Source organism: Nyctereutes procyonoides, unplaced genomic scaffold (genome assembly GCF_905146905.1).
Source record: "Nyctereutes procyonoides isolate TBG_1078 unplaced genomic scaffold, NYPRO_anot_genome, whole genome shotgun sequence".
NCBI classification, from domain to species: domain Eukaryota; kingdom Metazoa; phylum Chordata; class Mammalia; order Carnivora; family Canidae; genus Nyctereutes; species Nyctereutes procyonoides.
Window position 1 is genome coordinate 29229637 of NW_026575047.1, and position 23456 is coordinate 29253092.

The 23456-nt window shown below is 46.0% G+C and overlaps 1 protein-coding gene and 1 long non-coding RNA gene across 3 annotated transcripts in view; both read left to right on the forward strand.

The window, feature by feature from the left end:
- The first annotated feature begins 7235 nt into the window (after positions 1 to 7235).
- The window catches only part of MAEA (macrophage erythroblast attacher, E3 ubiquitin ligase), a 35590-nt gene continuing 19369 nt past the window's right edge, over positions 7236 to 23456 (forward strand). For both annotated transcript variants that reach the window (XM_055326045.1, XM_055326046.1), the window contains exon 1: positions 7236 to 7368. In XM_055326045.1, the coding sequence (XP_055182020.1) occupies positions 7300 to 7368 (69 nt within the window). In that variant the 5' untranslated portion in view covers positions 7236 to 7299. The remainder of the gene's footprint in view (positions 7369 to 23456) is intronic.
- LOC129510142 (uncharacterized) lies at positions 7780 to 22464 on the forward strand. Its single transcript, XR_008664542.1, has 3 exons — positions 7780 to 11163; positions 15401 to 15516; positions 21007 to 22464. It is a non-coding gene; the product is annotated as an uncharacterized LOC129510142 (long non-coding RNA).

Sequence of the window (23456 nt, forward strand, 5' to 3'; positions counted from 1 at the left end):
CACAATAGTTACAAGACTGTCATATATAATGACATACACAATCTGAACAAGACAGACTAATTAAGAATTCACATAGTATAAAAATATACGTATTAAAAGTTAACCATGTAGGGATTTCTGGGCAGCTCAGTGGGCTACTTGTCTGCCTTCACTCAGGTCATGATCTCAGGGTCCTGGGATTGAGTCTCACATCAGGCTCCCTCTGCCCCTCACCCTGCTCATGCTTTCTGTTTCTGTCTCTCCAATAAACAAATCTTTTTAAAAAATAAAAGTAAACTTCATGGACAGATGCATATGCAGCAAGAGGAGTAGATAACAGGAAGCTGGGAGTCAAGAGATCATGTGCAGTAATACTGCTTTTTCCCCCAATACAGAAAATAACTTCCCCTCACACATAGATACTCCAAACACATGAAAATATGCAAGGGTAAATTATGATCTGCTACACATACAGTCTAAAGTGGTCTCACTGTGATTTTTCTGTGGCACCCCCACAAAAATAGCAGATAGTGAAACCCATGAAGTACTAGGAAGCATAAGTTGTCTATCCTAAGTTGGACTTGGAACATATTTAACTTGACATTAATATTTATAAATAGCCAATGTCTCCTTTTGCTATGTTCTATTCACAATTGACATGCACTTAGAGTGGACAATTTTGATAGTTATGTTAACATTAGTAATAAAACATCCAGTTATTTTACCAGCAAAATGGATTTATTTGGGAATAACATTGTAATCAGAGACAAGTGTGCTACAACAAAACAATAGGCAAGTCCAAGACACAAAGGAGAAGAAATTATTTCTTGGAGAAGAAGGAGGTTGGGAGGGGCTGTTTGAAGGAAGGTCCCCTGGAGACCAGTAGGGGTTCAGGGTGATGAGGGTTCTCACCAGATGAACAGCAGGAGTGCTGGGCTTCTTACAGGAGGGTCTGTAGCTGGTGAGTCTTTCCTGGTGAGGGTTCTTCTGTGGGGCCTGTAACTGATGGTTTTCCTATGATTGAGGTGGAGAGGCAGGCATGAGAGTTGTCACCTCTGGCATCTTGAGTCCAGTTGTAGTTGTTTCCTTTTATGAATGTACACAGTTGTTTGATATAAAAGTGATTGCTAAAGCACTCTTAAGAATACAAGAACTTTAATGGTGCCTTGGTGGTGCTGGTTAAATATCCGACTCTTGGTTTTGCCTCAGGTCATGGGATGGAGCTGCATTCAGCTCTATGCTCAGCATGGAGTCTGCTTCTACCTCTGCCCTACCTGCTAGTCCTCTCTCTCAAATAAACAAAAAACACAACAATTTAATAACATTTTAGTCACATAGTTCACATAAAACATAATCATAGTTTTAAGACAAAAGGTAGACAGAGTGCATCTGAATTTTAATGCTTTGACTTTCAGTATTTTGTAGCTCCTACCATGCAAGAGATGAAATTGATATAAGTACTTGTTTCTTTACTAGAGCAGACACTAGTTTGAATTCTTAGATCATAGAAAATTCAAAACAGAAGAAATATCACTCATTTTTTTCTCTGGGCCTTTTAGGAAAACAGACCAAAAATATAAATTATTTAAATTTCCTATTGGGCAGTGGTGTTTTTCTGTGTGTAACTGTCTAGGAAATGAACCAAAGAAGAATTTCCTATTACTACAAGAGCATTCAGTTGCTACATTTCTATTAGAAATTAGGGACCCTATATAGAAGTTTAGAATTTTCTTATACACACCCCTTTACTCTGTTTTCTGCCAGCTATTATGGCCAATGCATTTTGGGGAGCCATGCTTCACAACTGAGGCTTAAAGATCCTTTTATAGAGAGTTTTCTAGTTGAGTGAAATCCTTCCATAAAAAGTTGGCTGTGATTTGAAACTATACTACAAAGCTATTGTAATTAAAACAGTGTAGTACTGACCTAAAAATAGACATATAAACCAAAGGAATAGAATAAAGAAACCAGAAAGAAACCTCACATATACAGTCAACAGATATTTGATAAAGGAGACAAGAACATCCAGTAAGGAAAGGGTAATCTCTCCAACAAGTGATGCTGAGAATACAGGATAACCACATGCAGAAGAATGAAACTGGACCCCCTTCTCATACTACTCACAAAAATTAACTCAAAATGCCTTGGTCTTTAACATAAGACCTGCAACCCTAAAATTCCTAAAAGGAAACTGGGAAAAAAACTACTCAATATTGGTCTTGGCAATGATTTATTTTATGACACCAAAGACACAAACAACAAAAGAAAAAAGAACCGACAGGCGGGACTATCACCAAACTTAAAAGCTTCTGCACAGCAAAATAAGGCATCAATAAAATGAAAAGGCAATCTATAAAATGGAAGACAATTTTTGTAAACCACATATTTGAGGTTAATATCCAAAATCTACAAAGAACTCAACAATAACAAAGACTCCCAAACAATCCAGCTTAAAAATGAGCAGAGAAAGTAAATAGACCAAAACTGAATTTTTCCAGAGAAGATATCCAAATAACCAACAGGTCCATGAGCAGGTGCTCAATATCACCAATCACCCAGGAAATACAAATCAAAAGCATGATGAGATATTGCCTCACACCTGTAAGAATGGCTAGTATCAAAAAGACGAGATAACAAGTGTTGGTGAGGATGTGAAAAAAAGGGAGCCCTTATGCACTGTTGGTGGGACTGTAAAGTAGCTCAGCCACCGTTAAGAACAGTATGGAGGCTCTTCAAAAAGTTAAAAAGAGTAACTATATGATTCAGCAATCCTACTCATGGGTATACATCCAAAGGAAATGAAAACAGGATATCAAAGAGACATATTCACTCCCATGTTTAGGAAAGCATTATTCACAATAGTCAAGATATGGAATAACCTATGTCCATCAATGGATGCATGAATAAAGTACATATGTTGACCCATGAGAAGAGAGGAAATTAAATTCTACCATTTGCAACAATAGGTGGACCTTAGGATATTATGCTGAGTGAAATAGACAAAGACAGATACTTCATGATTCATATCTCTCATACGTGGAACTAAGAGCTGAAATCATAGAAGCAGAGAGTAAAGTGATGGTTCCTAGGAGTGACAGGGTGAGGGAATGGGAGGGATCCCTTTTAAGGGTACATGCTTGGGACTAGTGAATCAGTCCCAGAGACCTAATACACATTACAGTCACTACAAACAACAAGAGTGTATTATGATTGAATCTGAATTGCTCCCAACGTTAGAAGAAATGAAAATGACAGTTAGGTGACCCGTGGCGGTATTCCCAACTCAGTGATGGCAGTTATGCTGCAATGTAAAGGTATTAAATCAATACACCATAAGCCTTACACTTACCCACAATGTTGTTTGTCCAACATATCTCAATTTTTTAAAGAAAGTTGGCAGATTCTGTTACTCCAGAGAAGACTTAATGTCTCTCAGAATGCTCAAATGGCGTTTCCTGTTGGGAAAGAGCATAAAGATGAGGATTTATTTCATTGACAATTTAGAATGCAATGTATTAACCTTAAAAATAGAACTATTTTTCCTAGCTATTTTCCCAGCAAAACTGGGTTAACCCGTGAATAGCAGAGGACTGACTGCAGGGCAGGGCAAAATTCCAGATGAGTCAGGAGAACTAGGCAGAGGAGGCCTATTTATAAAGGAAAGGGGGCGGGGTGGCTGCTGTAAACAAAGTCCATTGAGTACATCGAGAGTTCAAAGTGTAATGGCTTTTCATTGGCTGGGCTGTGGCAGTGTCTCATTGGCTGGACTGTTGCTGGTGGAGGAAGAAACTTTCCTTCCTCCTGCTGGGACAGTAAAGTGGTTGCTAAGGTAACATCCAGGTGCAGGTGCATCTCCTCCCAGTTGCATCTGCAGGTGACCGGGAATGGTAGGGCCTGGAGCTCCCCTGCCTGCCTGCAGACTCCATTCTAAACCACCTTTGGTTACATAGTATTTTATTTTTAAATTCCTGAAATTTGAAAACAAGACCACCTAAGTTAAATAATATAGTTTTCCAAAGCTGTACAATTTCAAGCTCAGTGTTTCTCCTTGAAATGCAAAAACAACTTCCTAAAACTAGACAAGAGCACCACTACCCTGATGATGTGATTAGATCTGTGATCAATCACAATTTGTAGTTTCCCTTTTTATCCCCGTTAAGAGTTTAAAAAATTCTAGAATGGTGCATTTCTTCTTTCTTCTTTCTTCTTCTTCTTCTTCTTCTTATTATTATTATTATTATTATTATTATTATTATTACTGTCTTTTTATTTCCAGGTAAGCTCTCTACTGTTTAGTGTTCTCTGAGATATTTTATTTAAATTCAATTATTTAACATATAGTGTATTATTATTTTCAGAGATGGAGTTCAGTGATTCATCAGTCTTATATAACACCCAGTGCTCGTGACATCATGTGCCCTCTTTCATGTCCATCACCCAGTACCCTGTCCCCCCACTCCCCTCTCCTCCAGTGACCCTTAGTTTGTTTCTTGTGGTTAAGAGTCTCTTATAGTGGACACCTGGGTAGCCCAGTCCATGAAGCATCTGCCTTCGACTCAGATAATGATCCCAGGGTCCTGGGATTGAGCCCCACGTGGGGCTCCCTGCTCAGAGGGGCATCTGCTTCTCCCTCTCCCTGTCACTCCTCTGCTTGTGCGCACACACACACTCAAATAAATAAATAAAATCTTTAAAAAAAGAGTCTCTTGTGGTTGGCCTCCCTCTCTGATTTCCTCATGTTTTATTTTTCCTTCCCTTCCCCTATACTCTGTTTCTTGGATGCCACATGAGTGAGATCATATAATTGTCTTTTCCTGATTGATTTATTTCGCTTAGCATAATATCCTCTTGTTCCACCCATGTTTTGCAAATGGTAAGATTTCATTGCTTTTGATGGCCGAGTAAGAGTCCCTTGTATATATATATACCACATCTTCTTTATCCAGTCATCTGTTGATGGACATCTGGCTCTTTTCATAGTTTGGCTATTGTGAATATTGTTGCTATAAACTTTGGGGTGCAGGTGCCCCTTCGGATCACTACATTTGTAACTTTGTGGTAAATACCCAGTAGTGCAATTGCTGGGTCATAGAGTAGCTCTACTTTTAACTTCTTGAGAAACCTGTTTTCCAGAGCAGCTGGATCAGCTTGCATTCTCACCAGCAGGGCAAGAGGGTTCCCTTTTCTCTGCATCCTTGCCAACATCTATCCTTTCCTGACTTGCTCATTTTAGCCATTCTGACTGGTGTGAGGTGGTATCTATCTTATTGTGGTTTTGGTTTGCATTTCCCTGATGCCGAGTGATGTTGAGCATTTTTTTTTCATGTGTCTGTTGACCACTTGTATGTCTTCTTTGGAGAAATGTCTGTTCAGGTCTTCTGCCCATTTCATATCTGGATTATTTGTCCTTTGGGTGTTGAGTTTGGTAAATTCTTTATAGATTTTGGATACTAGTCCTTTATCTGATAAGACATTTGCAAATATATTCTCTCATAGAATGGTGCATTTTTCTAATCTTACACCAATTTGTTTTTAAAAAAATATTTATTGGGACGCCTGGGTGGCTCAGTGATTGAGCATCTGCCTTCAGCCCAGGACGTGATCCTGGGGTCCCGGGATCATGTCCCACATAGGACTCCCTGCATGGAGCCTGCTTCTCCCTCTGCCTGTGTCTCTGCCTCTCTCTCTCTCTCTCTCTCCGTCTCTCATGAATAAATAAAATCTTTAAAAAAATAAAAATTTAAAAATATTCGAGAGGGAGTGTGTGTTCACTTGCGTACAAGTGGGGGGAGGGGCAGAGGGAGGAAGAGAATCCCAAGCAGATTCCCTGCTGAGTACAGAGCCCCAAGAAGGGCTCAATCTCACAATCCTGAGATCATGACCTGAGTCAAAAATCAAGAGTCCCACACTTAATGGATTGAGCCACCCAGGCACCCCTAGTCTTATACCAATTTCATTCCTGATGTCTCCTGAGATGCATATACCATACGCAGGAACCTATCTTCCTCCTTCTCACTTTCACACACTTCAGAAATCTGCATTGACATGTTGCATCTATTCACCAATGGGGAGAAGGCTTGAGTAGTATGGAGCCATAAGCACCTTCTGATTATCCTGATGAATTCACTCACGTTGATGCAACTAGGTACCAGGAACTTGATTGATCTGGGACAGGAAGCTGCTTCTCACCCCAGTATGACATGGGGGGCAGTTGGACGGGCCAGAGGGTCATGGTGGCTCCCGCTCCAATAACAGCCTCCTTTGTGTGGTGTTAGGTTTGGGGTTGTTTTTATTTTTTTTCCCAACACTAAGCTTAAGTTTGAAGAATTGAAGTTTGAAGAAAATTGTTTCAAGAATGAGTGTGAAATACGAGAAATGGTTTAATTTGAAAACCTCATTAATGAAACCTAATTCCATTTCTATTTAAAAGGGGGAATAAAAGTATCAGTCATTTTGAAAGGATAAAATGTGAAATGACTAAAAAGGAACTAGAGTTCCGTGCTGGATGCCAGGGCCATGAGCCACTGGTGCGGAGAGCACATGGCCCTTCTTCTATTTTGGGAGATTCTTGCCTGAAAACCAGTTAGAAAAACTCTGCCTTTCCTTCCCTGATAGGAAGCCTAAGGTTCTATTAGTACTCCAGCAGCTGCTACTCTGCGGTGATGCAGCCCAATGGAAAGTAGTTGGCTGACACTTATGGTGGCCATCTGCAGATGTCTTGGACCACCAAGGGCCACCACCACGAGGGTCACTGCCTCCAGGGGCCACCACCACGAGGGTCACTCCTCCCAGAGGCCACCAGCACGTGGGTCACCTCCCCCCTGGGCCACCGCCATCAAGGCCACTGTCCGGAGAGGCCGCCTCGGGGAACATGTCCGCCCCCACAGCGGCGTCCCTCGTCAGTCCTCGGCTACTACCCCACTCCACCCCCCAGCCCCCAGCCCCCAGCCCCCAGCCCTGGGGTTGCTCTGAACCGCCCGCGCTCAGATGCAGGGACCTGGGCGAGCTTCCCGGCAGCAGAGCCCGTCCTTCCCCGCAGCGAGTTCAAGGAGGAAACCGCCCAGCGGGCTTCCCGCTGATTGGCTGAACGAGAGGCAGGCCAGAGGTGATTGGTCGGGCCGGACGCCTCTCCGCGCGCACACCGCGGCCCCGCCTTCTTCCGCAGCCACTGCCTGGTGGGCAGACGCGATTGGAACAGACGCGCCGGCCAGGCCCGGCCCGGCCCGCCTCCGCCCCGCCCCCGCCGGAGGGCGCGACGTCACTACCCGGCGTGCCGCGCGCGGCGCTTCCCCCACCCACTAATGTTTTGGCCGATTCAAGATGGCGGTGCAGGAGTCAGCTGCTCAGCTCTCCATGACCCTGAAGGTGCAGGAGTACCCGACCCTCAAGGTGGGGTCTGCGGGCCGGGGGGGCGGCCGCGCTTGGCCAGTGCCCGCGGACCGCGGGGGGAACAAGGGGAGGGAGGGGGGCAGGGTGGGGCCTGGGGCACCGGGCGGGGTCTGGGGGGGTCTGCGGGACGGCCTCCCGGGTCTAGAGGGCCTTGGGGTGTCTTCGGGGCGGGCTCCCGAGTTCCGCGGGCTGCAGGGTTCGGCAGGGCCGCGCTCCCCAGAGTCTGAGGGGCTGCAGAGCCGGCTTGCCCAGGGTCTGGGGGTCTGCGGGCCGGCATCCCCGGGTCCGGGGGGCTGTGAGGCCGGCCGGCCTGCGGGGCTCCCCGGCGGCGGCGGGGCTCAGGGGGCCGGAGCCTGCGGGCCGGGCGGGTGTGGCGGGGGGGCCGTCCATGGCCTGCCCGGCCTTCGAGGACTTCGTGGCAGGGCGTGGAGCGCGTCTGGCGCCCCGCTTCGCCCTGCGGAGCCCGATTGTGGCCCCTTAAACCTTAAAAAAAAAAAAAAAAAAGGCACGAAGTGTCCCGCGTGAGTGACATTTCTGGCGGTAGCCAGACTGGTGACGGGGGCTGGGTGGAGGCCGGGGTTTCCAGGGAGCGGGGTCGCGGCGCCTAGCAAGCGTGCCGACGAGATTCGGGGCTGTGTCCAGCTGTCCCCCCGGAAGCTCACGTCAGCAGGTGTGGATGAGCTGGCTGCTAGGCTCTAATTAGGGAACCTGTGAGGAGGGACCTAACGACCTCATTGGGAACCCGTCTCGTGGAGCAATAACAAACCTGAAATACAGCCCTTGCCACTGGGTTACCAGCTGCGTGACCTTGGGTGGCCTCTAGGCCAAGCCTTGAGTTAGCATGAGCATGAAGTATGTGTGTCTAGTAGTAGGGCACGCACTTGCTCCCCACCTGGTTAGCAGAGGATTTGATGGTGATGAGAACAAAGCACCTGGAAGCGAGGTCCTTAGGAGATCAAGGTCGTAGCATTCCCAAGAGAACCATGACTTCCTTCTTCTCCTGGAAGACCCGGGCATCCCTATCCAGCTTACTGCTGACAGGTGGTGGTGGGTGAGGTGGGGTGGGGCTGCTGTGAGCACTTGGCTCCTCTGCCAGGGTCTGAAGACCACCCCGCTGTGTTCATGGCTTCCTGGGATACCTCCGGCAGGGTGCTTACCTGCTCTGAGATTGCTGACTCCTGTCCAGTGGGGATTGTAGCACCCATGCCACCTTGGGTGAGCTGAGGGAGTCCATGCTGCCTGGAGCAGTGCTGGCCCTCTTTACAAGATGCCAATACAGTGGTCACCGGGAAGCAGAAGTGAAGCTGCTGCTTTTCACTGACCAGCGGTCGAGCAGTGCTGTGTTCCGTGCCTTGTCTGACCAGGGAGGGCAGGGCACCCCTGCTGACAGGTACCAGATGCCTCTTCTCTGGGCCCTTTCAGGAGTAGGTGGTTGGCCCTTTTATATTCAACTCATTGAAGACCCTGTGGCTCAGAGAAACCATGACATCATGCCACCTGAGGCCCCCAATGAAACATCCTTTGGATTGATGTTTATGCCTCCTCCCCCACAACAAAAAATTAAATAAATAAGTAGGAGGCTTTCGTGGCAGAGCCGTTAATTTCTAACCTGTTGTCTTAGCCCACCACCAGGCCTGTCGCTAGAACTGACGGAACAGTGGCAGTTCATCATTTCTGGTACTGGCTGATATGTGTGGGCAACGTCAGACAGAAAGGGATTCCCCCTCCCAAATTCTCTTCTGTGATTTCAAAATCCTGAATGTGATTGATTTCCAGAGTTATCAAATAGCCTCTGATTAAAAGTCATCCTGTAGATACTTAGGTAGGTAAAGAAATACTAGTGTCAGGTCAGGTGAGCTTGCCAGGTTAGACAGTTTTACTTCTGCTTTAGAATTATTCAAACAAATGTTTGACATCAGAGTAGCTACTTCCGACACTTTCCCTCACAGATTATCTAGATCATCTGTAATCCATTGATACATGTGTCACTGTTGAGAGCTAACATTTTCTTCTAGATGTTTTCAGGAGTGATTCCTCATGGATAATGAGGAAGTTTCACTGAGAAACTAGGGATCCTTGACTCAGGAGTGTAAATTAATACAGAGATCTCCAGAACACTTAGATGAGCCATGCTGGGCATAGTCTAGAGTGAGGTCCAGATACAGATGCCTTGGTAGCAGGGCCACTATACGGATATCAGGGAGAAGGGAGTGGGGGTCAAGGGGCTAGAGTGCTGGGAGGTGTATCAAGCGCACTCGCCTGCAGGGTAATGAGCCCAGTCCTCATTGCCTTCTTGTCACGATGGAGATTCCTTGTTCTTGAGAGGATTGGCACATCGGGCAGGTTCCTCATAGCCCCAGAGCTTCTGGGGGGCTCTGGGTACCTGGTGGGCCCTGGTCTTGGTCTTACCTCCTGACATGGTGGGAAGAGGATGGCACAGCTGTGAGACACTGCTGCCCACAGGGGCTGAGCTGGGCACCTTCTCACTGAGCCCTCCATTCTGGGGCCAGGTGGACCAACACAGGTCTCAATCCCTGTGGTCCTTCAGGCTGGGTGATTCTTTGTAGCGGGGGCTGCGTATTATAGGATATTTAGTAGCACCCCTGGCTTCTGCCCACCAGATACCAGTAGCACACCCCTGGATGTCTCCAGACATTGCCAGATGTCCCCTGGGGGACAAAATCACCCTAGTGAGAACCACTGGACTGGATTTTGCTTTGTGGAACTTGTTTTTATGTTCTTACAATAGCGGGGAGAGGAGGGCTCTTGGGACACACCTTTGTGTCCTGGGCCTGGCTATGAGTCTTCACCTGTGACCTTGAACTGTGGTGTCTTTTTTTAATAAAAGTAACTTCTGTCTACTTTCCAAATTATTCTGCTAATTATCCTGTTAATATTTTGGTGTATTGACTTCTGTTTTTTCCCCTTCAGAGAGCTGAAGTAAAATCGTATTTTAGAGACCTTTACTGCTACCCAAATCAGGTGGGGGTCTTCCCAGCCCAGGAGAAAGGAATGGTCTGGCATTGGTCCCTGGGAGACCTGGCTCTGGACTCTGACTCCTCCCCTTAGACTCCCCTGTGCCTATCTCTGTGCTCACCTGGGGCCTCCCTGGGCCTGTCGGTCCTCCCAGCCAGGTGGGCCCTAGCCTGACCCAGCTCAGACCCCATCCCAGCTGCCCTCTTCCTCACACATGATGGGCTGGGGAGCAGAGGCATTGCTCTTAGCTGGGTCTGTGGGCGGACCCCACATTCTGCTGTGTCTCTGAACTCTGTATAGGATTGTTGAAATGTTCTGCTTTTAATTTGGTGACAGTCTTGTTGACCAAATCCTGGTCTGCAGTTTCAAAGCCTGGGTCTGTGCCTGTTGTAGAAAGTCTGGGTGCCAATTATATGCCTTAAGTTATAACTTTCGGTGCACTTTTCCACTTGGTCTTGGCTGGATTTAGGGCATCATGTGTTCTCAAGTTTGAGGAACAGCCGTAAACATAAGCACTTGGTCTTAAGAGACAAATATCCTGAGTCTAAGAGGGTGGCAGGAACCTGGGTAACTTCTTTTTACTTTAGGTTTTTTTGTTTACAGAGAGTGAGCCATTCCGTCTCTCAGAGGTGGTTGTATTTCTTCAAGGATGCAGGGGCAGGCACCTAAGCATGATTCTCTTCCTCTTCTCAGGCTCTAGAGCGCTGTCTGCTCTTACCCAAAAGAGTCTCCGAATCCTGCCAGAGCGAGAGCATGGTTGAAATGCCGTCTTACCCTCTGTGTCCTCTTGACCTTCTTGTCTCCCACGTGACTGCTCAGGTCATTTTTTTTTTTTTATGATAGTCACACAGAGAGAGAGAGAGAGAGAGAGAGAGAGAGGAGGCAGGCTCCATGCACCGGGAGCCCGACGTGGGATTCTATCCCGGGTCTCCAGGATCGCGCCCTGGGCCAAAGGCAGGCGCCAAACCGCTGCGCCACCCAGGGATCCCCTGCTCAGGTCATTGACCACAGAGGAGACACTGGGTGGTGTGGGCCTTCAGGGACAGGGGCGGATCCATGTCAGGGTGGGCTGCTTGTGTTTGTGTTCTTTTAAACAAGCTTCAGGCCAGGAAAGGGAGAGCTTCCCAATGCCCCGCTCTCTGTAGCAGCGGGGGGAAGCTAGAGGCATTTCAGACCCCAGCCGCAGTGGGGAGGGGCAGCTGTGCCTCAGATGTTTAGCATTAGGTCTGAAGGTGGTACTTGGGGGTGCTTCTCTGTCACAGAGCCACACCACCAGGCACCCAGAGCTGAGGCACCATGCCCTGAAGGCCTTGCTGCTCCTGAAGAACCTCTGCAGGCTGGCCACTCCTGGCACCCCTAGGCCTGGCAGGAGGGAGGCATTAAGTGGACGAAAGTGTTTTCAATCCTTGAATGAGCAGAGTCAGGCATGCATGGGACAGTGGGAGGGCTGGGAGCCTGTGGGGGGTGTGATAGTCTTCCGTGGGTGACCAGGGCCCTTGCATTTTGGGGTAAAGGTCTGTGGGCGATGTGTAAGTCTGGGCAGACCCTGCTTCCGTTGGAGCGATAGGACTCAGGGTGTTCCAGAGCCGCACAGAGGTTGTGACCATGGAACCCTGAGGCTGGGACCCTGCCATGGACCATGGGTGTGTGTCAGCCGAATCAGGGATCTAGCTGGCATGAGGCCTGAGCACCAGAAGAAGGAAGGAGTCTGGCTGGTGTGCGCGGCATGTGCCCCCCTCAGTATGGCTGCTCCGTACTCCTCCTGTGTCTCTGAATTTTCTACGGGATTGTTGAAATGAGGGGGACTGCTTGATGCTGGTATGTCTGCCAGGGCACCTGTCAGGTTTCTCCAGGTGTGTGTTGTTTAGAATTGGGGACCATTAGTTGGAAAGCTTTCTGAAAAAAAGATTCACTGTTTCAATAACAACTGATGGAAACTAAACATTATTAAATAGTTTAACACCCATACTATTCTGCTGAATGTGGTTAATGAGAACAACACCCACCTGTGCTGACAGTCTGCTGACCGTCACCTCCTGACTACGAACCCCAAGTGCTGCACGGCCCCCATGTCCTGCCTGCGCCTCCCAGCCCACACAGCACCACACCTCACCCACGTGTTACTCGGGACAGCTACCGCCCTCCTCGTGTCTGCCCACAGCTTCTGGGGGAGCTGTCTCACCTTGCATGTGCCTCCAGCACTTGCATGTCTTCCCTCCTGCCTCAGTTTCCCTTCTTGCTGGGTTTTATCAGTGTGCACATGGCTCTGATTGCCCTATGCCTCCAGTTGCTGCCACCTTTCCCTGGGCCCTCCTCCCATGTATCTCTCCTGGTCCAAGTTTAACATTTTGCCCTAACGTTCCATGAAAATGTGTTTGTCAAGGTCACAGTCACCTTGACACTGCAAAGTGGCCAGTTGCTGGGCAGTCGCCTCTTTCACTTGCCCCCCTGCTGACATTCTCTGTCTTTCTCTTAGGGCTGGTCTTCCTCAGACCCCTTTACTGCCACTTTGCATCCTCTAGCCTGGGGGTCGCTGTCTTTCATGGCGGCAGCCAGCCCTGGAGAAGTGTCTGTGTTCTGGCCTCCAACTGCTGCCTCCAGCCAGGCCCTCCATTGTTGGCCAGCTGCTGGGTGTCTTCACACCTCTGGGCAGGGAATGGGAGATACTGCGTGTGAAACCCAGCGGCTCCTGACCTTGGCCTTCCTGCCCCAAACCTAGGTGTTCCTGGCACAAGCCAGCCCCATCCCAGGTGAAAATAGTGTCGTCTTGCCACTTGTTCAGGGTTGTTAAAAAACCCTGGAAGTGTTTCTGACGCCTGTTTCCTGCATTCTTCCTGTGATCTGTGATTTCCTTGTTGGTCCACGTTGCCTGTGGGGCTCCAGTCCTATTGCGGGCACATGAACGAGGGAGGGGAAGGGGGAAGGTGCCAGCTCCCTCCACGAGGCCTCCCAGAAGTGCTATTCAGCATTTATGCTTCAGCTCAGAGGTCAGAGCTTGTGGTTGGCTATATCTAGCTTCAAAGGGACTTTAAACAGCCTGGTGGTGGGCTTATTGCTGCCCTGGCCCTGAGTAAGATGGGGTTTGTTATTCCTGCTGTGCTCTGTCCCTTCCTCTATTTTATTTTCTTTACAGCTTTAATCAGAGTTGGAGGAACTGCCTCTGGTCTGTTTGTTTGCTTTTCTGTCAGAGGCCCACCTTAGACTCCGTGCTCCTCAGGACAGGGAGCCGTGTTCTGCTTCTTCCCTCCCTGACAGTGCTTTGGCCAGGTCTCCAGTAATCCTTATGGTGTCTTGCGGTGAGCACCCACTGATGGCCCCTCCTCCCTGACACAGAGTCAGGGCAGGCCAGGTTCCTCCTCAGTGTGACCACTCAGTGTATTGGTGATCTTGTGTGGTCTCGTGCTTTGAGCACCCTCTGTGCATACCAGTGACTCCCAAATGGTGAGCTCCCCAACCACAGAGTGCAGATCCAGTAACCTCGTTTGCATCTCTGTGAGGTAGCTCAGCATATGTAGATCTGAACTTCTTAACTTACCTGCCCCCTTCTCAAATCTCCTCACCATTTTCCTTGTATCAGGTAAAAGCCTTGACTCCTCTGTCCTCACAGCTTGCATCCATACGTGCTTCCCCTCTAGCTCCAGCATGTGCTCAGAATTTGCGTCTAACCTTCTTTCTTCCTGCCACCACACCCACAGCCACCATCTCTTTTTGGGTTAAAGTAGGCTCGTCTAGTCTCAGTTCTGCCCAGCACAGCCGCCATGTCACTGTACCAGACAATGCCACTATCCTGTCCTTGTAGCTTCCTGTTTTACTTGGGGTATAGAACAAGAACCCTGTGACTTGACCCCTGCCATCTCTTCCTCTTCTTCCTCCACCTCCACTCCCCTTGGGCACTTAACCTTGGTGGCTTCCTTGCTGCTGGAAGGTGTGCTGGCAAGGCAAGCTCTCAGATCCTTTGGACTTGTTTACTTTGCCTACTTTGCCTGCAGCCTGGAATCCTCTTCCTCCAGGTGTTCATCTATCTTAACCCCTCACCTTCTGGGATCTTTGCTCAGGTATCACCGTCTCAGAAAGATCACCTTATTTAAACTGGGAATCCTGCTCTATTTTTCTCCTTAGCTATTAACTGTCATCGTATTTTGCTTCTTTGTTTCTAACCCCGGGAATTGTAAGCTTTGTGGAGGGCAGAGAGGAGATAATTCTTCAGTGAACAAATGAACTATTAATTATTTTGGTGGGGGATCCCTGGGTGGCTCAGCGGTCTAGCACCTGCCTTTGGCCCAGGGTGTGATCCTGGAGTCCCAGGATCGAGTCCCACATTGGGCTCCCTGCATGGAGTCTGCTTCTCCCTCTGCCTATGTCTCTGCCCCCCTCTCTCTTTCCCTGTATCTCTCATGAAAAAATAAAAATCTTTTTAAAAAATAATAAAAAATAAATATTATTTTGGCAATTCTGTCCAAAGAAGTAAAAATAGAAACAGAAGTAAATGTAACTTCGAATGGATGAGACAGTTTGTTTTTGTACCCAGAGAACACAAATTGGAAAACTACTACAATTAATGAGAAAGTTCAGCACAGTAACTGGGGACATGAAAAATATACAAAGATCATCACTTTTCTGTCAGCAATAACCAGTCAAAGCACCTCGAGGGAACATACCCATTCACGATAACCTAACAGCAACAGAAATAAAATACCAAGGTAAGCTTTACAGGATAGTGTGACAAACACTGAAGGAGACACAACATGGTTTCTTAGTAAAAGGCGTAAAGGGGGACCAGCGTCAGCAGAGAGGGTTGTGTCTGTCTGAACCTACTGATGATGGGAGATACCATCTGACATTTTTTGTGCTTGATAACATACTTTTTTAAAAAAAGATTTTATTTATTTATTCATGAGAGACACAGAGAGGCAGAGACATAGGCAGAGGGAGAAGCAGGCTCTATGCAGGGAGCCCGATGTGGGACTGTGGGATCATGCCCTGAGCCAAAGGCAGATGCTCAACCGCTGAGCCACCCAGGTGTCCCATTGATCACATATTTCTTATTTGTAATCAGGGAAGCAGCAAGAAGGGTGGGGCCCTGCCTGACGCAAGAGACAGAAGTCCTGCCTCCAGCCATACATCATAGCCAAACAGTAAAGAAGCCTGCTTTGCTAGTGTTAACGTATACAGGTCGGTACTGGTGCCTATTTGCAGTTGGTGTGTTGTATTTGGGCAGTGAGCCCGTCCCAAGACATGAGGGCACTTGACTACATGGAGGCATTGCCCTGGTGCTCCCACCATGCTCATTTATGTTGCTGGTACTACGCTGCGTTGTATGCGTGCTGGGTGACTCAGATTTGCAGCTCGTATTGCTTTACTCATACCTCCTTTTCTAAAACAGACCAGTAGCATGGAAAGATTTTTGCAAGTACCCAGTGGATGGCAGTTGAGACAGTCCTGCACCGAGGGAAGAGGGCAGTGCTCTTCCCGCCTCAAGCTCTGTCAGCCACATTGTCAAGTGAAAGGTCTTTCTCTTCACAGCCCCCTAGAAGCTGACCAGAAATGTTATTTTTTCAAGAAGCCTATTTGAAACTGCATGAGCTTCCCTCAGGGTATGTGCTGTGTTTGAGAGATAAGCCCAGGAAACAGGAAGGCACTGTGATTTGGGAGACTGTCCCATGTCACACACAGGAACATGAGGCAGAACTCTCCAGGACATAGATGTCTACTGCCACTCAGGGCTCAATCTGACATATTAGAAGATGTTACTAGCCTTGTGATAAATAGTTAGAAACCTCTTCTGGAGGTTTCCTCTTTGTGAAAGATAAAAAGCCCCATGAAGTTGGGGAAATACTTCCTTCCTGCTGGTAAAAATGGCTGAAAACATTATGATGACAAACTGAGATGCATTTCTTTGTCAGCAAATACTGTCAGAAAACCCACAGCAAACATTGGAGAAGGTTTGAAGAAACACATACTAAAGCAAATGACACAGTGTAGGAGGATTGCTATAGAGCTGGGTGAAAGTACAGATGTTTTATACAAATCTTAACTTATGGTGTTTGCCAGATTGGGTTTCAATTATGAAAACAGGAAGGATTACTTTTTATGAGTCACTGAAGGGAAAGATGTACTGAAGGAAATAGAATTTAACATCAGCTAACTACCAGAGAAATCTTGTGATCTTAAAAGCTACAATATAACAAATTACCGAGGAAAAATTGAGTAGATTTGATTAATACAAGTTTAAATCTTTGGTGTACCCAGATAAAATAGAACCAGAATTTGAAAGCAAATAACAATTTTAAAAAGCCACCAAATATGAATAAAAATAAAAGAGCTACTTCACATTGATGAGAAAGATCCAAGACCTCTCTTCCTTGCTGAGTGTTGGACAAGGAGCACAAAGGGAAAATTTATTGGATTAAACCATGTAAAATTGTTATTTTGTGGGTTAAAAGACAATGGCTGAATAGGCTTATACATGTAAAGAGATTAGGGGGGGAAAAAAAGCTTTCCATAAAGAAAAGCCCAGGATCAAGCTGCTTCACTGGTGAATTCTAGTAAATGTTTAAAGAAGAATTAGCACTGATCCTTAACAGACTCTTCCAAAAAATAGGAGAGAGAGGAACATTTCCCAACTCATTCTGTGAGGTATTACCCTTATAACAAAACCAGACAGTTATCCAAGAAAATTGCAGACCAGTATTCCATATGAATGAATATAGGTGTTAAAATCCTCAATAATGTGCTAGCAAACTACCTGACAACATATGAAAAGGATTATGTACCATGACTAAATGGGATTTACCCCAGGAATGCAAGGTCAGTTCAACATGCAAAAAGCAATGTTTATACGTACACCACATTTTTAAGCAATGTTTATATTTATACCACAATAGTATAAAGGACAAAAGCTACATGATCATCTTAATAGACACAAACAACAACAACACTTGACAGAATCCAACACTTTTTCATGATAGAAACATTCAACAACTAGGAAAAGGAGAGAACTTCCTCAACCTGATAAAGAACACCTTTGCAAAAACCACAGTTAACATCATGCTTAGTGGTAAAAGACTAACTTTTCCCCTGAAAGAAAGAGGCAAGGATGTCCATTCTGGCCACTTCTAATTCAGCATTTTCTTGGAGATTGTAATCAGGGCAGTTAGGCAAGAAAAAGAAGTAACAGACGTTCAGATTGGAAAGGAAGAAATAAAACTCTATTTTCAGATGTGATCTTATCTATGAAAAGTCCTAAGTAATATACACACATACAAACAGAACTTATTAGAACTAGAACTAATAAACTAGTTCAGCCATGTTGCAGGATACAAGATAAGTATATAAAAATAAATTTTAGGGCAGCCTGGGTGGCTCAGCAGTTTAGTGCCGCCTTCGGCCCAGGGCATAATCCTGTAGACCCGGGATTGAGTCCCACGTCAGGCTCCCTGCATGGAGCCTGCTTCTCCCTCTGCTTGTGTCTCTTTCTCTCTCTCTCTGTGTCTCATGAATAAATAAATAAAATCTTAAAAATAAATTAAGTTTTAGAAGACAAATCATGAGAGACTCCTAACTCTGAGAAACAAACAAAGGGTTGCAGGAGGGGAGGTGGGTGGGGAATGGGGTAACTGGGTGACGGGCATTAAGAAGGGCACATGATGAGATGAGCGCTGGGTGTTATGTTGGCAAATTGAACGTAAGTAAAATTTTAAAAAATAAATAAAAATAAGTTGTAGTTTTATACCCTAGATATGAACAATCGAGAAGGAATGAAGAAAAAATTTTATTTATAATAGCATGAAAAGTAATAAAATATTTAGAAATAATCGACTTTTTGTTTGGGTTGAATCTGTAGATCAATTTATTGCTACCTTAAATACTAGCTGGCTCTTTTGCAGAAATTAAGAAGCAGAGGGATGCCTGGGTGGCTCAGCAGTTGAGCATCTGCCTTCAACTCAGGGCACGATCCCAGGATCCAGGATCAAGTCCCACGTCGGGGTCCCTGTGAGGAGCCTGCTTCTCCCTCACCCTGTGTCTCTGCCTCTCTCTCTGTGTGTCTCTCATGAATAAATAAATAAAATATTTAAAAAAGAAATAAAGGGCAGCCCTGGTGGCGCAGCGGTTTACCGCCGCCTGCAGCCCAGGGCATGATCCTGGAGACCCTGGATCAAGTCCCACGTTGGGCTCTCTGCATGGAGCCTGCTTCTCCCTCTGCCTGTGTCTCTGCCTCTCATTCTCTCTCTGGGTCTCTATGAATAAATAAATAAAATCTTGAGAAAGAAAGAGAGAGAAAGAAAGAAAAGAAAGGAAAGGAAAAGGGGAAGGGAAAGGAAAGGGAAAGGAAAGGAAAAAAGAAAAGAAAAAAGGAAAGGAAAGGAAAAGGAAAAGGAAGCCAGTCCTAAAATTCACATGAAATGCAAGGGATCCAGAATAGCCAAAATAACCGTCTGAGACCAGTCAGGCTGCTATAACAAAATACCGTAGACCAGAGTGACTTAGACAACAGACATTTATTTCTTGCGTTTCTGGAGTCCAAGAGGGCCAAGACCAGGGTGCTAACAGATTTGGTTCCTGGAGACCCTCTTTGGTTTGCAGATGGCTGCCTTCTTGCTCGTCTTTTCCTCTTATGAGAACATTGATCCCATTATGGAGTCCCCACACTTGTGATGTCATCTAAAGCTAATTAGTGTTTCAAATGCCCCAACTCCAGATACCATCACATTGGGGATTAGGGCTTCAACATGAATTTTTGGGGTACCCAAACATTCAAACAGTAACAATCTTAAAAAAGAACAAAGTTGTAGGAGTCCTATTTCCTGGTTTCAAAACTTATTACAAACTATACTTCTTGATTACTGGTTGAAAGGCTAAAGATCAGTGGGCTAGAACTGAGAGTCCAGACATGAGCCCATACATAATTCTCAATAAGGGTACCAGGACAGTTACATAGGGAAGGGAGAGGCTTTTCAACACATAGTTCCAAGACAACTGGATATCCACATGCAAAAGAATGAAGTTAAGTCCTTCCTTCACACCGTATACAAGCATTAAGTCAAAATGAATCAGTTAAATGTAAGAGCTAAGATTCTTAGGTATAACACCTAAAGCAGGAAACAAAATTGTAGGTTGGATTTCAGAAGTGAAAAGCTTGTGCTTCCAAGGACAGAATGGAGAGAAATATTTGCATGTCACATCTGATAAGAATCTAGTAATATCCAGAATCTAATCTGATAAGAATCTAGTAATATCCAGAATCTACTAATCTACTTCAACAATGTGAAGACAACCCTATTTAAAAATGAGCAAATGATTTGAATAGACTTTTCCAGAGAAGATATATAAATGGCTAATAAGCATATGAGAAAATACTCAACATTATTATTCATTAATGAAATTCAAATCGAAAACCACAACTGGGATCTAATCCTGCATCAGGCTCCCTGCTCCAGGGAGCCTGCTTCTCCCTCTCCCTCCACCTGCCACTCCTGAGTGTTCATGCTTTCTGTCAAACAAATAGAAAATCTTTAAAAAAAGGGGGGGGGAATGAAATACACATTACATTGTGGCTGAACCATGAAAACACTATGTTAAGTTTAGAATGACAGACGAAACACCATAGAATGTATGACTCCATTTGTATGAAATGTCTACACTGGGCAGATTCGTATAGGTAGGAAGTAGATTATTAGTGGTTGGTTGCCTGGCTGTGGGAAGGACTTCCATAGGTACAGGATTTCTCTTTGAGTTGATGAAACATTCTGGAAATATTTTCTGGTGGTAGTTGTACAACCTTGTGAGTATATTGAAAACTACTAACTTGTACACTTTAAGAGGATGAATATTATGGTATCTGAGTTATATCTCAATTAAAACCTGGTAAAATAATGATGGCCTAACAGCAGTTTTGTACAATTCAACTTAACAGACAAAGAGCACTCATGCAGGGACGCCTGGGTGGCTCAATTGATTAAGCGTCTGACTCCTGATCTCAGGGTTGTGAGTTTAAATCCATGCTCATCGGGGAGCCTACATAAGAAGAAAAAAAGTGCTCATGCACAGTGCTGGCCGGCCTTGGGCAGGTGTCCATGACCTGCAACTCTGCATACATGTGGAGTTAGCTTTTAGGATAAATCCACATAATTCAAATAGCCAGGTCAGAGGTTAGGCACAGTTTTGATGACTGCTGTCAAATTCCCCTCCATCCTTCACACACTCCCTGCCAGCCGGGTATGGGGCTCAAGTTGCCCCCAGAGCCCAGCGTAGGTTTTCTGCAGCTACACTATCCAGTACCAGTAGTACTAAGCCCCATGTGGCTGTTAAGTGTTTGAAATGTTGCTCATCCAGGGGCATCTGGGTGGCTCAGCAGCTGAGCCTCTGCCTTTGGCTCAGGTCGTGATCCTGGGGTCCTGGGATCGAGTCTCACATCAGGCTCCCCACAGGGAGCCTGCCTCTCCCCCTGCCTGTGTCTCTTTCTCTGTGTCTTTCATGAAAAAATAAAATCTTTTTAAAAAAAATACTGCTGGTCCAAATATGTGTTCTAAGTTTAAAATAAAGTGCACACTAGTTTTTAAAGATTTAGCACAAAGAGAAAAAATAATGTATCTAATAAATGAAATACTTGGGAGTGTATTGGATTTATTTTTTTTAATATTTATTTTTATTTATTTATGATAGACACAGAGAGAGAGAGAGAGGCAGAGACACAGGCAGAGGGAGAAGCAGGCTCCATGCTGGGAGCCCGACGCGGGACTCGATCCCGGGACTCCAGGATCGCGCCCTGGGCCAAAGGCAGGCACGAAACCGCTGAGCCACCCAGGGATCCCTGAGTGTATTGGATTTAAATAAAATACACTAAAATCAATTTCATCCCATTTTCTTAACGTGGCTACTAGAAAACCTAAAAGTATGTGTATATGCAACTCACACTTCTGCCGGACGTGTTGCTCTGTGGCTTTGTCCTCGTGTATATCTCTTGTCTGTCTGCTTACTCTGGTAGATGTTTTAAACAGAAGATGCCTTGCTCTGGTTGTCTTCCCCTAGCTGCCCAGAGTTACAGTGAGTACCAGTACTGTGGTCTCACCCTCCCTGTCTTACCTTGTCTGTCTCGTCTCCTCTTTGGTAGACTGGTAAGGTTTCCTTTGTCCCATTTAATTTCCTTGGGTGGTTTGGCAAGCTCGCAGCCATACCCCGGTTGTGACAGGTCAGACGTTGTCCCCCTGGCCCCCTGGGGAGTAGTGTCCCTGGTGGAGAACCGCTCCTCCTGTTGGTCTGCTGGTATGAGAGTGTCACCTCCAGGGACTGCACGGCTGTACATGTCTCACTCCTCCCCGGCCTGTGTCTGAGCTCCAGTATGCCCTTCCTCCCAGCAGTGGCCACCACTTTACCACCCCCATGGATGTATGTTTGAGATGGTTCCAGTCTTCGGGTTTAGGAATAAGACGACTGCGCATTTGTGTATGAGTCTGTTTGTGGGTATTACATAGTCGTTTCTCTTGGGATTGGAATTGCTGAGTGATGTGGCATGTGTATGTTTTTCTGTCATAAGAAACAGCCAGACCCTGTTCCTGAGGATCCCCCACACCCCTGCCAGCAGTAACATCCAAGTGTCCTCAGCCTGGTTGGCGGGTGGTGTGAAGTCTTCCTAGCACACAGTAGCATCCCATCTTCAGGCCCTTCTGAGAAGCAGAACGAACCAGTAAGGAAGAGAGAAATGGAGTGGGAGAGGGGTTGAAGCCTGGCCATAAAGAATTGGCTTATGGTATTACAGGGCCTGAGAAGGTCTGCAGTGGGCAAGCTGGATCCCCAGGAGGGCTGCTGGAGCAGCCGTGGTCAGGTAGCCTGCTTGACTTAGCCCACCATTCACAGTGGTGTTCTCCAGACGGGCCCAGAGCAGTGTCCTACCCAGGTTCTGGGCACTTTGTGGCCCAGGCAGGTTGACCACACATAAAATTAGCCTTCACATGTCCGCTGTGGCTTTAATTTGCATATTTCTGACTAATGATGTTAAGTGTCTTTATTACTACTTCTCTGTATATCTTCTTTTTGTGACTTTGTTAAAACTTTTTGTCCATTTTATTTTATTATTTGGGGGGGTTAAAAAAAGATTTATTTATGTATTTGAGAGAGAGTGAACACAAGCACCATTTTATTTTTTAAAAGATTTTATTATTTATTTGACAGAGTGGGTGCACACACAAGCAGTGGGAGGGGCCGGGGGAGGGAGAAGCAGATTCCCTGCTGAGCAGAGAACCTGATAGACCGGGCTCAATCCCAGGACCATCCCCTGTTGCCCATTTTAAAAAAGGGATTGTTGTCATGGTCTCTATTGTAAGGGTTCTAAATATGTTCTAGATAAAAATCCTTTGTCAGATTTACACACAGTGAATGTTTTCTCCTAGTCTGTGGTTTGCCTTAAATTGTCTTTATTCTTAAATTATCTTTCAAAGAGTAGAAGTTCTAGTTTTGATTAAGATTTGATTAATTTTTCTTTTATAGTTAGTGCATTCTGTATCCCTTCGAGAAATCTCTGCCTATCTTAAGGTTGTGAAGATTTTCTCCTGTGTTCCCATCTCAAAGATCTCAAGCGTTAGCTTTTACATTTTTGGGTCCATAGTCATTTAAGTATGTTTGCAGACCATATGAGGTCGGGTTGAGGTTCCCCCCCCCCCCCCATGGCCATCCAGTTCTCTGCCATTGTTGGAGAGTTGGTCCTCTCTGCCCTGGATTGCTCAGCTCTTTGGTTGGATGTAACACCCCGCATGGGGGTCCATTTCTGGTTCTCCGCACTCCACTGATCCTGGTGCAATACTGCACCGGGACCACACTGTCTCGTTCACTACAGCTTCGTGGTAAGTGTTGAAGTCAGATACCATTGCTATGTATTTTCAGCGTCATAGGAATATTTTTTTTATTGTAAAACATAACGTGAAACTAGCCATCTTAATCATTTTTAAGTGTGCAGCAGTGTTAGCTATATGCATATAAGGTCTCTAGGACTTCTCACCTCGCACCACTGAAAGTGTGTACCCATTTGTCTTAATTCAGAGTGCAGTAAACTGAGTGCTTATAAACAACAGAAAGTTATTCTCCAAGTCCTAGACGCAGGGAGTCCATGATCACAGTGC